This window comes from Argopecten irradians, chromosome 5 (assembly GCF_041381155.1).
Source record: "Argopecten irradians isolate NY chromosome 5, Ai_NY, whole genome shotgun sequence".
NCBI classification, from domain to species: domain Eukaryota; kingdom Metazoa; phylum Mollusca; class Bivalvia; order Pectinida; family Pectinidae; genus Argopecten; species Argopecten irradians.
In genome coordinates, this window is record NC_091138.1 from 17,364,096 (window position 1) to 17,377,362 (window position 13,267).

General features: G+C 36.3%; 1 protein-coding gene and 1 long non-coding RNA gene across 2 annotated transcripts in view; one reads left to right on the top strand and one right to left on the bottom strand.

The window, feature by feature from the left end:
* LOC138324295 (polycystin-1-like protein 2) overlaps positions 1-13,267 on the top strand; it is a 28,953-nt gene that overhangs the window by 14,035 nt on the left and 1,651 nt on the right. Inside the window, exons 21-34 of the mRNA XM_069269376.1 lie at positions 849-951; positions 1,271-1,488; positions 1,805-2,050; positions 2,296-2,785; positions 3,211-3,374; positions 6,009-6,242; positions 6,557-6,730; positions 7,039-7,199; positions 7,448-8,306; positions 8,559-8,688; positions 9,393-9,622; positions 10,182-10,356; positions 11,335-12,018; positions 12,433-12,993. Of these exons, the coding sequence (XP_069125477.1) occupies positions 849-951; positions 1,271-1,488; positions 1,805-2,050; positions 2,296-2,785; positions 3,211-3,374; positions 6,009-6,242; positions 6,557-6,730; positions 7,039-7,199; positions 7,448-8,306; positions 8,559-8,688; positions 9,393-9,622; positions 10,182-10,356; positions 11,335-12,018; positions 12,433-12,993 (4,429 nt within the window). The remainder of the gene's footprint in view (positions 1-848; positions 952-1,270; positions 1,489-1,804; positions 2,051-2,295; positions 2,786-3,210; positions 3,375-6,008; positions 6,243-6,556; positions 6,731-7,038; positions 7,200-7,447; positions 8,307-8,558; positions 8,689-9,392; positions 9,623-10,181; positions 10,357-11,334; positions 12,019-12,432; positions 12,994-13,267) is intronic.
* Positions 3,707-5,920, bottom strand: LOC138323048 (uncharacterized). The gene is made up of 2 exons (XR_011208517.1): positions 5,733-5,920; positions 3,707-4,223 (listed from the first exon to the last, which is right to left on the bottom strand). It is a non-coding gene; the product is annotated as an uncharacterized lncRNA (long non-coding RNA).

The window sequence follows — 13,267 nt, forward strand, 5'->3', positions numbered from 1 at the left end:
AAAACGGCTACAATAGACATAATAATATCAATATAGCAATGTAATAATTTACGGTATATGTTGTATTGTTTCATATATGTATGGATTACTCTCAATTCATTGTGTACTAAATTCGGTAAAAAGAGTCTTTTAATATACTACATTTAACTAGATTTATTTAATTTATGAATAGACAGATCGCCAGATGTTATATAACCACGCCTCGTGCTTGCAAACGCACAAATGCCTATTCAATGTCGGAGTAAACATCGTAGCATACACATTACAAAATGTAAAGTCACGTGCAGTTTGATTGACAGCTGGCGATCGATCAATTTATGTTCACGAATACTTTACTATATAAACACGAACACGCCTAATGCTTGGAATGGAAATACTTAAGCATTGTACGTCTTTTAGTTGGCAGTCATAGCCTATATAAATATAAACTAGACAGAGACAAATTCCATAAAACGCGCTCTTCATTTTGAATTTGCCTTTGTTCAATACCAACTGAAAGACGTTCAATGCCTATATTTACCTTTGCTTTCAATTTTATAATGAAATCCCAAGGAATTTTGCATCCATAATGAATGAATCTTTCGTTACCGTCAAGGATGGAACAGCTCTTTGAACAGCCATTTTCCGTGATCGCTGGCACGACAATTATAACGTCACAATGATAATGACGTCAAAACAAGCGACTGTAGTTCATAGACAATATGAATGCAAACTGCGCTTGGTAAAGTTACATAGTGGGACTGCAGTGAAAATATAAATATTTGAAAATGTTATTTAAGGATCTATCTTATCACAATAGATGTAGAAAAAATGACATCTATTTAAAATGTACTTTTTTCTACGAACAGGATATAGTTGTGTCGTCAATGCTAAAGATGGCCAATTCTTTGGATGCGTTGGTGGACAATTCGAAATCTGAATCGATGGATCAAGAATGGGACACTGCCGTTGGTATGTCAATATAACGGGTTAATGGTGACTGTATTGTAATATTTGCGTCCTTTGTTTTCATGTATTTTCTCTTGTTAAGTCCAGATCACGTCACTGTGTTTGTTTATTTGTTTCTTTGTAAAGAACCAGACTTGAAAATTTGACAATCCATTTTGTCTAAACGGTGAAAACTATTTCCTTGTCCCACGATTACTGGTTAATGACATATCGTGCCATTTTGACAGGTATTCTCTATGTAAAAAACTATATACAGTTGTTTTAAATTAGTGTTCATAGGATCATCACATTTTACATATTTTCTAAATTAAATTGTGTTCAGACATGCTGGCCTCTCTTGGGAGTGTAGCGATGGCCGCTGTTGACATGAGTTTAGAGGAGGTCCTTGTCAGTGCATCTGTCACCGTAACACGGAATACACAGAGTCCTACCCAACCAGTCGGAAACGACGATCTCAACACAACTCATGCCCACTCAACTACGACCGAGAGTACGAGGGCATCAACGTCAATGACTAACAAAGAACTTCGGCGACAAAAGGTAAGAACACAGATGTCTTGTATATTTAATAAAAATGTTATGGTGTTGAATCTGTTAAATATTCAAGAAAATGTAAGGAATATATAAAGGAATAAATTTAAAGCTATGTTGCAGCTAAATTTATTGTCCGTGGCTTTTCACACACATTTTAGATATAGCTACTATGGTTATAGAAGTCAAAAGAATATTGTATTATAATTATGGCATAAACCAGTTCTTAAAACACTTCAGAAAAAAAGATAGTTCTACCAATGCTTAAGAGGTGACTGGAATATTAAAATATGACCTGGTGCACTGCACTTCATTATCATTCAAGGTGAAAGAGATAGCCACCAAGGTGATGGAGGTGACTGAGATAATATACCAGACTGCTATCAAGACCCGCGTCCCCGGGGGCCCACCACTTCGTCTCGAGGCAGAACATATGTCTATAGTGGCCGAGAGGAGGGAGGTTAAGAAGCTCATCAAGGCAGTACTAGATGTTTCCAGTGGTAGTTTCGCCATGCCATCATCAGATGAAATCGTTAACAGTACTGCAAATACGTCTTATATCGATTCCAAGGTGAATTCAACTATTCTCACGATTATTGCAAAGCCATTTAGTTCTGAAGATTTCCCCACATTAACGATTCTTTTATGCTATGGAACAGTTTCCAAATCAGAAAATATGGAAGGTTAGAATGCAAACATATTTATTGGGACTATTGATAAAACATTTTATTTTCCGTATAAATATTTTAATAGTGCATAACATCTACCCTTGCATTTGCGTAGTGCTGATACATTGTGTTTTGTTATTTTACATAGGTTTTGAGCGCTACTCAGAACACGTACGTTTGGGATGATAGCTCCAGTAAAATAAAGACCCCGGTGCTGTCCCTCTCTCTATATGACAGCGACAAAAACGAAATTCCGATAGCTGATCTGAAAGACGACATCACCATTGACATCATCCTTCCCACGAATCCCTCAGACAATGCCCGGATGATGAGTGTCTCGAATTTAGATGAGAAACTTACTGAGTTTGTTGTGGAGGCGAGTTCTAATGACACTTCCATTCATTTTGTAATTCGGCCCGAGGAAGATGCCCTTGTAGAAGTGTATGTACGATATAACGTGGCGCCTACTGTAGACATTTATGACAATGTTTTTCTCATTCCCAACTATGACGCAGTTCTCTCTAGCAATGTCGAGGACAGCAGCATAGACGATGAACTGGCGCATACTGTTTTCATATCACCAGAATTTGTCCAGGAGCATGGCATTGGTTCCTACGTGATTGCGATTAAACCATTCGGTAAGTTGTGTAAAATTGTATCTTTTTCATTGTAATGTGAATTGTGAATGTAACCCTGAAATTATCTGGTGATTTAACAAATAATCAAAATGTTATCCTGCGAGTTCACAAATACATTTTAAGCATTTCACTAGTGTCATGGTACTATTGTGACATCGTGATAAGATATGTATATAATTCAATCTTGTTAGCATTTTCATTGGCTTAAAAATTTATCTCATAATGTGAAAAAGAGTCCCTAGGGAAGTTTGAAATTCCACGGTAACGTAAATGGATCTTTATGTGATGCAATACAAAACTCGGAGTGTAATCTCGTTATGAATTGGTGCGTGATTAATTTAGAGTACACTATTATTTTTGAGTTATATATCTATAACATGATAAAGACTAATGAAGTTAAATAACCGTGATGATAATCTTTACAGAGAACAAAACAGGGGAAGTGGAAACATATGACGACTACTACGCTGATTACGTTGGACCAACAATCGAGGATGAAATACGAGTGAATTTCAGCATCACCTACAGAACATCTGGATGTCTCTTCTGGAACGCCTCGGAGGATAGATGGATGTCGGACGGATGTAGGGTAAGATATGGCAATTTTTTCTTTACCGCGAAATAATTTGATTGCACACAAAAATAAATTGGTTTACAGTAACATACACGTTTTTAAACATTTCAATGGATATTAGTTCTGCTATTTTCTGGTGACTTTCAAATAGCTCAATCCGTGGATTGTTTTTTACTTAATTAAGAAATTAAAGATTACCTCCTTCTTTTCCCGATAATGATGATGATGTGCTCTTAATCTTTTATTAACATAAATTGGATATCATGGCACATTAATGCTATTGAATGTTTTTAACGTGGGACAAGCGTCGGTTACCTATACGGGAAATGAAAACGGAGAATATTGAAAACAAAACAAAGATGATATTTATTTACAGATGGAATAAACGACATATGCGATAAATTTATACAAAATAGTCATACACCCTCACTAACACGCACACATTCAAACAGTTTCCCTAAAATGTCTTAATGATGTAGCCTCACACAAAGTTCAAGTGACAAATAGCTGACAAATAGCTATTGAGGAAAAAACACTCAATCCAGAGCCTCTGCAGTATGCAGTCCAGAGTTAAGGAAGATGAACATCATCCATCCACCATCAATCCAGCTCAATCCAGAGCCCATAGAGTAATAGCTTACTCCATTCACGAGTGTCCAAGACACGACAGGTATTTACGTTACGTTGTTCACAAACAACCCTCGCTGTAAGACCACCCTAGCTCACCATAGCTGACCTTGACCTTGATGGAGAATACATATATGTTCCCGGTCGGTCCAGTTGCTTGGGATGTTGCTGGGATATCTAAAGCCTGGTCATGACTGTTGGTTCCGTGGGCTTGCTTCTAACTCCCATTTTGTGAAGCTACAAGTAATTTATTAACAATTATTATTTCCATTTTCCACACAAACTCCATACATTCCGAATACATAATCCTATATAGAACTATACTGAAATCACACTTATTTAATTAAGTATTTTACTAATAAGATATAAACCAATTACTAAATAATATATTAACCCATTATACAATGAAAAACACTAATGTGCGGCTCCAAAATGAACAAAAAATACTATAAACAGGTATAACACTCAGAGTTGCTCTCATCGGCTTCCATACATTTTTCACCCGCGCGCGCACACATTGCGCTTTTCCATTATAACAATAGAACTGGGCTTCCGTAGTTTTATAATCGAGTGAAACCCGTGATACATAATGATGAATTACATATATAGTTACCAAACACATGCATAAAGTAAGTACATATTGTATACTATGTTAATATATATGATACATATGAAATATGACATGAACTAACATAAATACAACGTATTTCAATCTACTCGTTAAACAATAGTCACGGCTGACAATGCAAGTTAAAATTATTAACATGATTTTTTTTAAATAAGTATACTCGTTTTTCCAAGAATCGTTTATGAGACATTCCCCGGTTGAGGACAGCCATTTTTGTTTTACATTCCGACGACTCACCGACCCCTATATAAAGCGCGTGAATCGACACACGCGCGCTCATTCATGTACCTATACACCTAGCAGTCCACAGGTTATATCACCTACAAATAGGTAAACAAAACCCTCACCTGTAAAACTATATGGAACTATTTTTAGCAAGAAAACATGTCAACTCCTCTAAGTTGTCATTTAGATGTTTCTCAAAATAAAATTCCAACGCAAGTGAATAGAAATCCAAAAATAATCCGTCCACATATCTCCACGTTTATCATCGTACCCGACGCACTCAACTGACCATATACACGTGACTACGTACCTGACCCGAACGAGCGACAACTATCAAGGACACACACGTGTCGTTGTACATGTACGTGTAAAACTTAGTTTATATTGAAGTGTTTTATTAGTTCGTATTGGACATATGTTGGGATATAGCTGACAACACATTCATCTATTACTTCAATGAAATATTGTCAGGTGAGTGCAGTGTTTATTTTCAATTTGACATTGTTATTTGCAATATCGGGGCATGTGTATCTGAGACAAGATATGTTTAGAATGATACACGTGTGTCAAGTGTCCCGTGCTTTATATAGGGGGTTGGCCAGTGAAGGTTACTAAGCAGAGCAAAAGAAAAATGGCTGCCACTTCCTTAGATACCACACTGTCATAACAAGGGGATGTCTCAGAAACAATTTTTGAAAAAAAATATTTCGTTAATATTTTTTTTTTATTTCAACTGCATGTTTTTAACTTGCATTGTCAGCTTTAAACAATAGTCACGGTCGACTGGAGAACTGGAGCGCACAGATACCTAGATTGTCTGACACGATAATATCAGGTACAATACAATAATACCAACTAAAACAGAATAGAAGTAAGGTAGAAAGAGTACTTACCACAGTCTGATGTCTGTGCCTGGCTCACAAGTTATGGAATCTCCGATAAATCTTATCGGGCACGCGGACAAAGAAACATGTCCGTCACTACATAGCACCAGCCATGAACACCTACCCGTGACGTAGTTTCCGCTTAACGGTACTTACCTATTTAAAACCCCAACTTACCGCTCTATTTCAAATACAACAGATACAACAAAATTACATGATAAATACTTATACAGTCCCAATTATACATGCTTCCGTGACAATGTTGAACATTGCATTGTTTTACAGGTCAGCCCACTTTCGAACAGTAAATATACCAGATGTCTTTGTAACCATTTGACCTCTTTCGGGGCTGACTTCTACACACCGCCTAACAAGATAGACTTTAACACCGTATTTGATAACATTGGAGCAAAGATCGCAGACAACTGGGCAGTACTAGCTACGCTGTGCACAATCTTTGGGCTGTTCTTCGTTTTGGCTATCTGGGCGCGTCATAAAGATAGATTGGATGTCGTAAAAGTAAGGAATATGATTATCTTGGTTATTTTGATATACAAATATTGATGACAGGAAAGTTAATATAGGTTCAAGTATAAGTAACAACTCGCATACGTAGTACATAATATACCTGATATTCTTGATTTTTGTATATTATGACTCTTTGATTTCTATTAGCTAATGACAAATAACAAGGAATTGGGATAATGCTGAAAAGTCGAGAAGCACGAAAATGTTTGGTTTTGTCTGAGGTCTAACATTTTCCCGTTTAACATTTTGTTGTGTTTAATCCAAATTTACGTTCATATACTAACTAAACCTTTTTTGTGTTTCAGTGGGGCGTGGCACCACTGTCTGATAATGTGGTCAGTGATCCGTACTATTACCAAATCGCTGTATTTACGGGGATGAGGAGGAGTGCAGGCACGAGGTCAAAGATCAGCTTTGTACTAGCTGGAGATAATGAAGACACTGGTGTACGGAATCTGGCAGATGAAAAGGGCATCAAGGTATATATTGTGTTCAATGTTTGATATGTGATGCACATTACACAAAATATATCTGAGTAGTAACTAGCTGAGTTGAGGGGTGTAACATATATATCAATTTGTTTTGTTTAATAAGGTTGTCAATAGTATCATTTGTTTTCGATGCTGATATGATTTCGTTCTTTTAAAAAAAAATACAGCAATATTCGTATTTCCTGAATAGATATTTGACAAGATGTTATTGTCTAGATAAACATGAATATCGATTGTATATCTTTGTCAGGTTTGATGTTAGAATTTATTTAATTTGATTGCGTACATTTGTCCAGGTGTGCAGTAGAGGTAGTGTCAATAACTACGTGATGAGTACCCAGCAGTGGCTGGGACCTCTTACATACTTACGTATCTGGCACGATAACAAGGGCAAAGGCAAGCAGCAAGGCTGGTACCTTAGTAAGGTCGTCGTATCCGACCTCCAGACGGGACAAACGTAAGGATTAATGATGTATATATATTATTCTGTTCATAAAGTAAGAAAAAAACAAAGCGTTTACTTCATTTCTATTCGGCTGATATCAAACACACTACTATCACTTGTCATAAGATTTCCTGTTGTCTAGATTCATTCACATTAGTAAATGTCGTATGTCTTTCCAAGATGTTACCGGATGACGTTTGCGACTGTAAGACTGAGTATGACTGGCTAGACTACACACTGTTAAATTTATTTATTTAAAGGTATTACTTCATGTGTAATCGTTGGCTGGCGGTTGAAGAAGATGACGGAATGATTGACCGGATGTTACCAGTGGCAGGGACTGAAGATCTTACTAGATTCAACACTTTGTTCCTAACCAAGACGAAGCGGAGTTTGACAGATTCCCATCTGTGGATTTCGGTGTTCTCACGGCCACAGCGAAGTCACTTTACAAGGGTACAGCGCCTCTCCTGTATACTGTCTCTTGTAATGACGACTATGGTGGCTAATGCGATGTTCTACAGATCTGAGGATAATGTTGAAAACAAAGAATCCTTCGTGATAGGGCCAATAGAGTTTTCCCTCAGTGGACTTTACATTAGCTTTATCAGCAGTCTAGTTGTACTTCCTGTTAACTTGATTATTGATCACATATTTCGTAAAACTAGACCCAGGCAGAATAAGGTGACGAATTCCTTTGTGAGTAACATCCAGCCATTGAGGACCCTCTCACAAGTAGACCTTCGACCATGCAAGGTAGACGACGATACAAAAATATCTGACGTGACAGACGACGATTTCGACGTTCAAAAACAAAATCTGAAAAGTGAATCCGCTGATACTATCGGTGCAGTATCCACTGCCTCGGATAAAGCTTTGATCAACAGGGAGTCCGCAGCTAGCCCATCTTTGACCAAACCCAAGCAGACGAAGGCGAAATTTAGCCTACCTCCTCCGTGTATTTATATAGCATGGGCTTTGGTGTTTTTATCTTCAGTTGTATCGGGTTTCATAACCTTCCTCTACAGTATGGAATGGGGAAAGGAGAAGTCGCTAGCTTGGCTTTCCGCAATGCTGCTGTCTATTGGAGAATCGATAACCGTAATTCAACCAGCAAAGGTATGATGCAATAGATCTCTTTAGCTCATAATTTATAATAAATAAAACATCAAAAAAAAGGAAATTAAAAGTGCAGATAATGCTGTGAATTCGTCCGTTTATTCAAAACCAATGCGATTCTCGATTCCGTTTTTATTCTCGTTCGAAACAATTTTTTATAGTTCCAGTTTTCATTTTCGATAAATGACGTTAAAATGGATGTTCACCTCGTAATATCTTTTTAACAAATTCAAACGGGGTTATATTTTACAGATCATCACTATTGCCGTAATTATATCCGCCCTGTTAAAGAAACCAGACGTAGAGGAAATAGAGGAAGATGATGACACACCAGTGGCACCAAAGCGGGACGAAGAACTTCTCTTTACAAAACCAACCAAAGGTTTGTAAATATTGATTCTGATCAGTAGAGAAAGCGACTCAATTGGTCTATTCAGTTATAACGTCTATTGACGAAGCATTGAACAAACTGATTAAGTTAAGGTGTGGTTTCTTCATTAGAATTAAGTTATTGACCAAGCAGTGAACATACTGATTAAATTAAGGTGTGGTTTCTTCATTAGAATTAAGTTATTGACCAAGCAGTGAACATACTGATTAAATTAAGGTGTGGTTTCTTCATTAGAATTAAGTTATTGACCAAGCAGTGAACATACTGATTAAATTAAGGTGTGGTTTCTTCATTAGAATTAAGTTATTGACCAAGCAGTGAACATACTGATTAAATTAAGGTGTGGTTTCTTCATTAGAATTAAGTTATTGACCAAGCATTGAACATACTGATTAAATTAAGGTGTGGTTTCTTCATTAGAATTAAGTTATTGACCAAGCAGTGAACATGCTGATTAAATTAAGGTGTGGTTTCTTCATTAGAATAAAGTTTATTAGTTTATTAAGAATGTGCAAACTTTTTTTGACACAAATTTTTTTTACATAAATACTCCTTAGACCAATTTCTAAACAACATAATTTCTATTTGATTCTACTGGTTTTATACAGTTAATTCGAAAAAAGTCGGAATCTCGATTTATAGAATAACACATATATAGAATGATTTTTCATAGTTTTTTTTTCTTTTCTGTACAGCACTGCGACCGCTTGTAAAAGTGGATACACCAGACCCCGTGAAATTGGCCGAAGCTCGAAAGACTCGCCTGAATGAAATCCACATGCATCAGATCATCAGAGAAATTATCTTTTATTTCATCTTCTTGGCATTAATACTTCTTGTCGCTAGCCATAACAGGGACCCTAAAGCGTACACCGTGAAAACAGCCATGCTAAATATGCTGAATCCGAAAAACGCTATGGTCAAGGTGAGAGTTTAGTCATTTTTGTTTTATTTTACTTCAGATGGAAACTCTCGTGTATCACAAAATAGTCATTTACTTCAGATGGAAACTCTCGTGTATCACAAAATAGTCATTTACTTCAGATGGAAACTCTCGTGTATCACAAAATAGTCATTTACTTCAGATGGAAACTCTCGTGTATCACAAAATAGTCATTTACTTCAGATGGAAACTCTCGTGTATCACAAAATAGTCATTTACTTCAGATGGAAACTCTCGTGTATCACAAAATAGTCATTTACTTCAGATGGAAACTCTCGTGTATCACAAAATAGTCATTTACTTCAGATGGAAACTCTCGTGTATCACAAAATAGTCATTTACTTCAGATTGAAACTCTCGTGTATCACAAAATAGTCATTTACTTCAGATGGAAACTCTCGTGTATCACAAAATAGTCATTTACTTCAGATGGAAACTCTCGTGTATCACAAAATAGTCATTTACTTCAGATGGAAACTCTAATGTAATACAAAATAGTCAATCAGATATAGTGTGTTCATATACACTTGTTAAACTACAGGTGAAAACGGTGTCGGATTTCTGGTTCTGGTTGGAAAAGATATTACTGCCTAATATGTACCTAACCCACAAATGGAACGGGGACCTGGCTGATGACGAGGAACAACGCCTTATATCTACCCGCACAGCGTACCGAGTGGGGCCCATTCGTATCCGCCAACAGCGTGTTAAAAGAGGTATTTCAGTTTCACGAAGATGTGTCGGATAATCGAAAGAAATTAATTAATTCACATAGTCATGTTACCACAATTACATGGATTGATTTTTTTCCAAATTCTATCGTTGTTATTAACGTTAAAGTGATTACTTAATGTGTAATATTATAAGGTTTCAGTCCCGTTGAAGTCACGTTTCGACATAGATCAAAGAAGTCATGAGCTTTTCAAATAAAATCTATCAATATCTGTTGCAAGTTGCCAGTTGCAAATTTTGTCAAAAAATTACATTTTTATTCTTAGCAGATTTTTTATACGTGGATTTTAAGGAATGATCCATTTGGCGTCCATTTTGAAAATGCATCTTTTTCACTTTGACTAGAGCCAAAGTTTTATCGTTTGTTGCTTAAATTGTTTTTACTTAAATGACCACTGCGCCAGCATTTTTCAGCTGTATCGAGCTAATTATTGCTGTAATTCTTTACTAGTTTCGTGATAATTAAGATATTAAGCATTAATGTATGAAATTATATGCTTTTGTCACTTAATTTTAACATTTAATGGTAATTTTAGCACTTTTATTTTTTACTCTAAAATATTGAAAAATACCAGATTTTGAAATGGGGCAAAAAGTAAGCACACGGAACCCCCAATTTTTCTGCTCTATTTAAAAAGAGCAACATTTTCCCTATTGTAAGCAAAACATTTCCAAAAGTTCAGTATCAGATTTTTTTTCTATAAAGTGCTAAATTTGGCAAAAAAGGCTGAAAATGATGCATTTTTAGCCCAAATCAAGGGGTAGGGGTAGCATATGTCGTTATTCTGAGAAAAATATATGAGTGTTATTAATCATAACTGTTATATTTTAAAAGAGACCACTGGAAAATAAATCATGCAAACATCCATGCATATCAAACACCTCATTTTTAGATAAGACAATAATGGTTTTAGACTACACATACTAATTCCTTCAGAAAGACAATGTAATATTATTTTCAGAGGGCTGTATAGTATCTGACTACATGAGGAACATCATCCCCAGTTGTGCTGTAGACTGGGACATTGATGACGCTGACGACAAGGCGTATAGCGAATCATGGAAGCTACCCAAAATTAACGAATCCTTTACCCACATTGTAAACTATCCCTGGAAGTATCGCTCATTCCTGAAAACTGGCGGACTTCCGTATGCCGGAGAGATAGGTGTTTATCCTGGTGGGGGATATATAGCAGATTTTATCGGAAAGAGAGAAAGAGCTTTCCAGTTCCTTAGCGACCTGCGTCAGAAAAACTGGATAGATCGGTTTTCTCGTGCAATTTTTGTAATGTTCACTGTCTATAATGCCAATGTCAATATGTTTTCAACCGTAAACATTGTATTTGAAATGCCAAACACAGGAGAATTTATGGTGAAAGAAAACATTCACACCTTTAGACTGTTCTCTTATCTTGGAGGGTACGGAATATTTATCATATTCTGTGAGGTGTCGGCAGCCATCAGTGTGGTATACTTTTTTGTCAGAGAATGTAAACGAATACGGAAGGAGAAGAAAAACTACTTCAAAAGCTTCTGGAACGTGTTGGAAATGCTAACGATGATGACGGCACTTGGATCCATCGTCATGTACCTCATCAGACATTTCATCACAGCTATTGCCTTGTCGAATGTGACCAAACTGCGAGGTAGGCGACACTAATTTAATGCACTTTCGACACTGGTTTGATGTTATCAGTAAAGTTGTTAATGCTATTTTATGAATATGGGAAAACAATGTCATTCTAATGCAAGTTCTTTCCAAACAAACCTGTGTTAGCTAAATTATAACGAAACTGTATTTTGAATGACCTTGATTCAGACCATTTGAAAACTTATTTGCATGTTTTATGTTATGGTATTGTTACAAAACAAAGGAACATTGTGTATTACATTAAATAGTAAGATGCATATATTGTCACATTCCCTATGCCATGCTTCCCAACACGAAGAGTTTTTTTATAATTTAAAAGTAACCGCCATACTATTGTCGGATAAGTCATTTCCCATTTATCAACCCAGTTGATCTTATAATGCTTATATCAACATATTGTTTTTTACAGATAAATTCTACAACTTTGAAAAGGTTGCCATGTGGGATGAAGTTTTCGGCTATGTAATGGCGTTTACTATCTTCGCGTCTATCATCAAACTTATCCACATGTTCCGATTCAATAGAAAGATGTCCATGATAGCAGGAACACTTAAAAACTCCACCAGTGATATATCAGCTTTCTCAGTTGTCTTTCTGGTGTTCCTGTCAGGGTTCGCTATCTGGGGGTACATCATGTTCGGACCAAACATGGCATCATACAAGAGCATGATCCAATCCATAGAGACCTTACTGGCGTTTTCCTTAGGAGAATATGATTACTTGGCTTTAGTCAACGTCAATCGGATCTTCGGGCCTTTGTTTTTCTTCTCGTTTTTCCTTTTCGTAAACTTTATTCTTCTTAATGTCTTCGTCACGATCTTGAATGAGTCCATCACTGCTGTCCGGAAAGACGTGTCTAAACAGAGTAACGAGTTTGAAATTGTGAACTTCGCATGGACAAGATTCAAAGGCTGGATCGGTATCGATCTGGACAGAATCCTATTGGATGTTCAGCGGAAATACATGATTGGTAATATTTGTTTGGATTTCTTTCTCATCTTTGTTCCGTAAAAAATGTAATATACAGAATATATTTTCATCCAAAAGAGTATAGTAGCGAATAAGTAGCAAAGAGATATCGCAAAATTTTCACCTCGGAAAATTAAACTGCAATTACATCGTATTATTTAATTCAATTCCCATAATGCATCTTATTCAGTATCAATGTCATTTAAGTAGAAATGGTTGATATTTCGTTTAAGACATTTTAAGTCGGAGTTATTTTAATTTTGTGTCACGTTTTA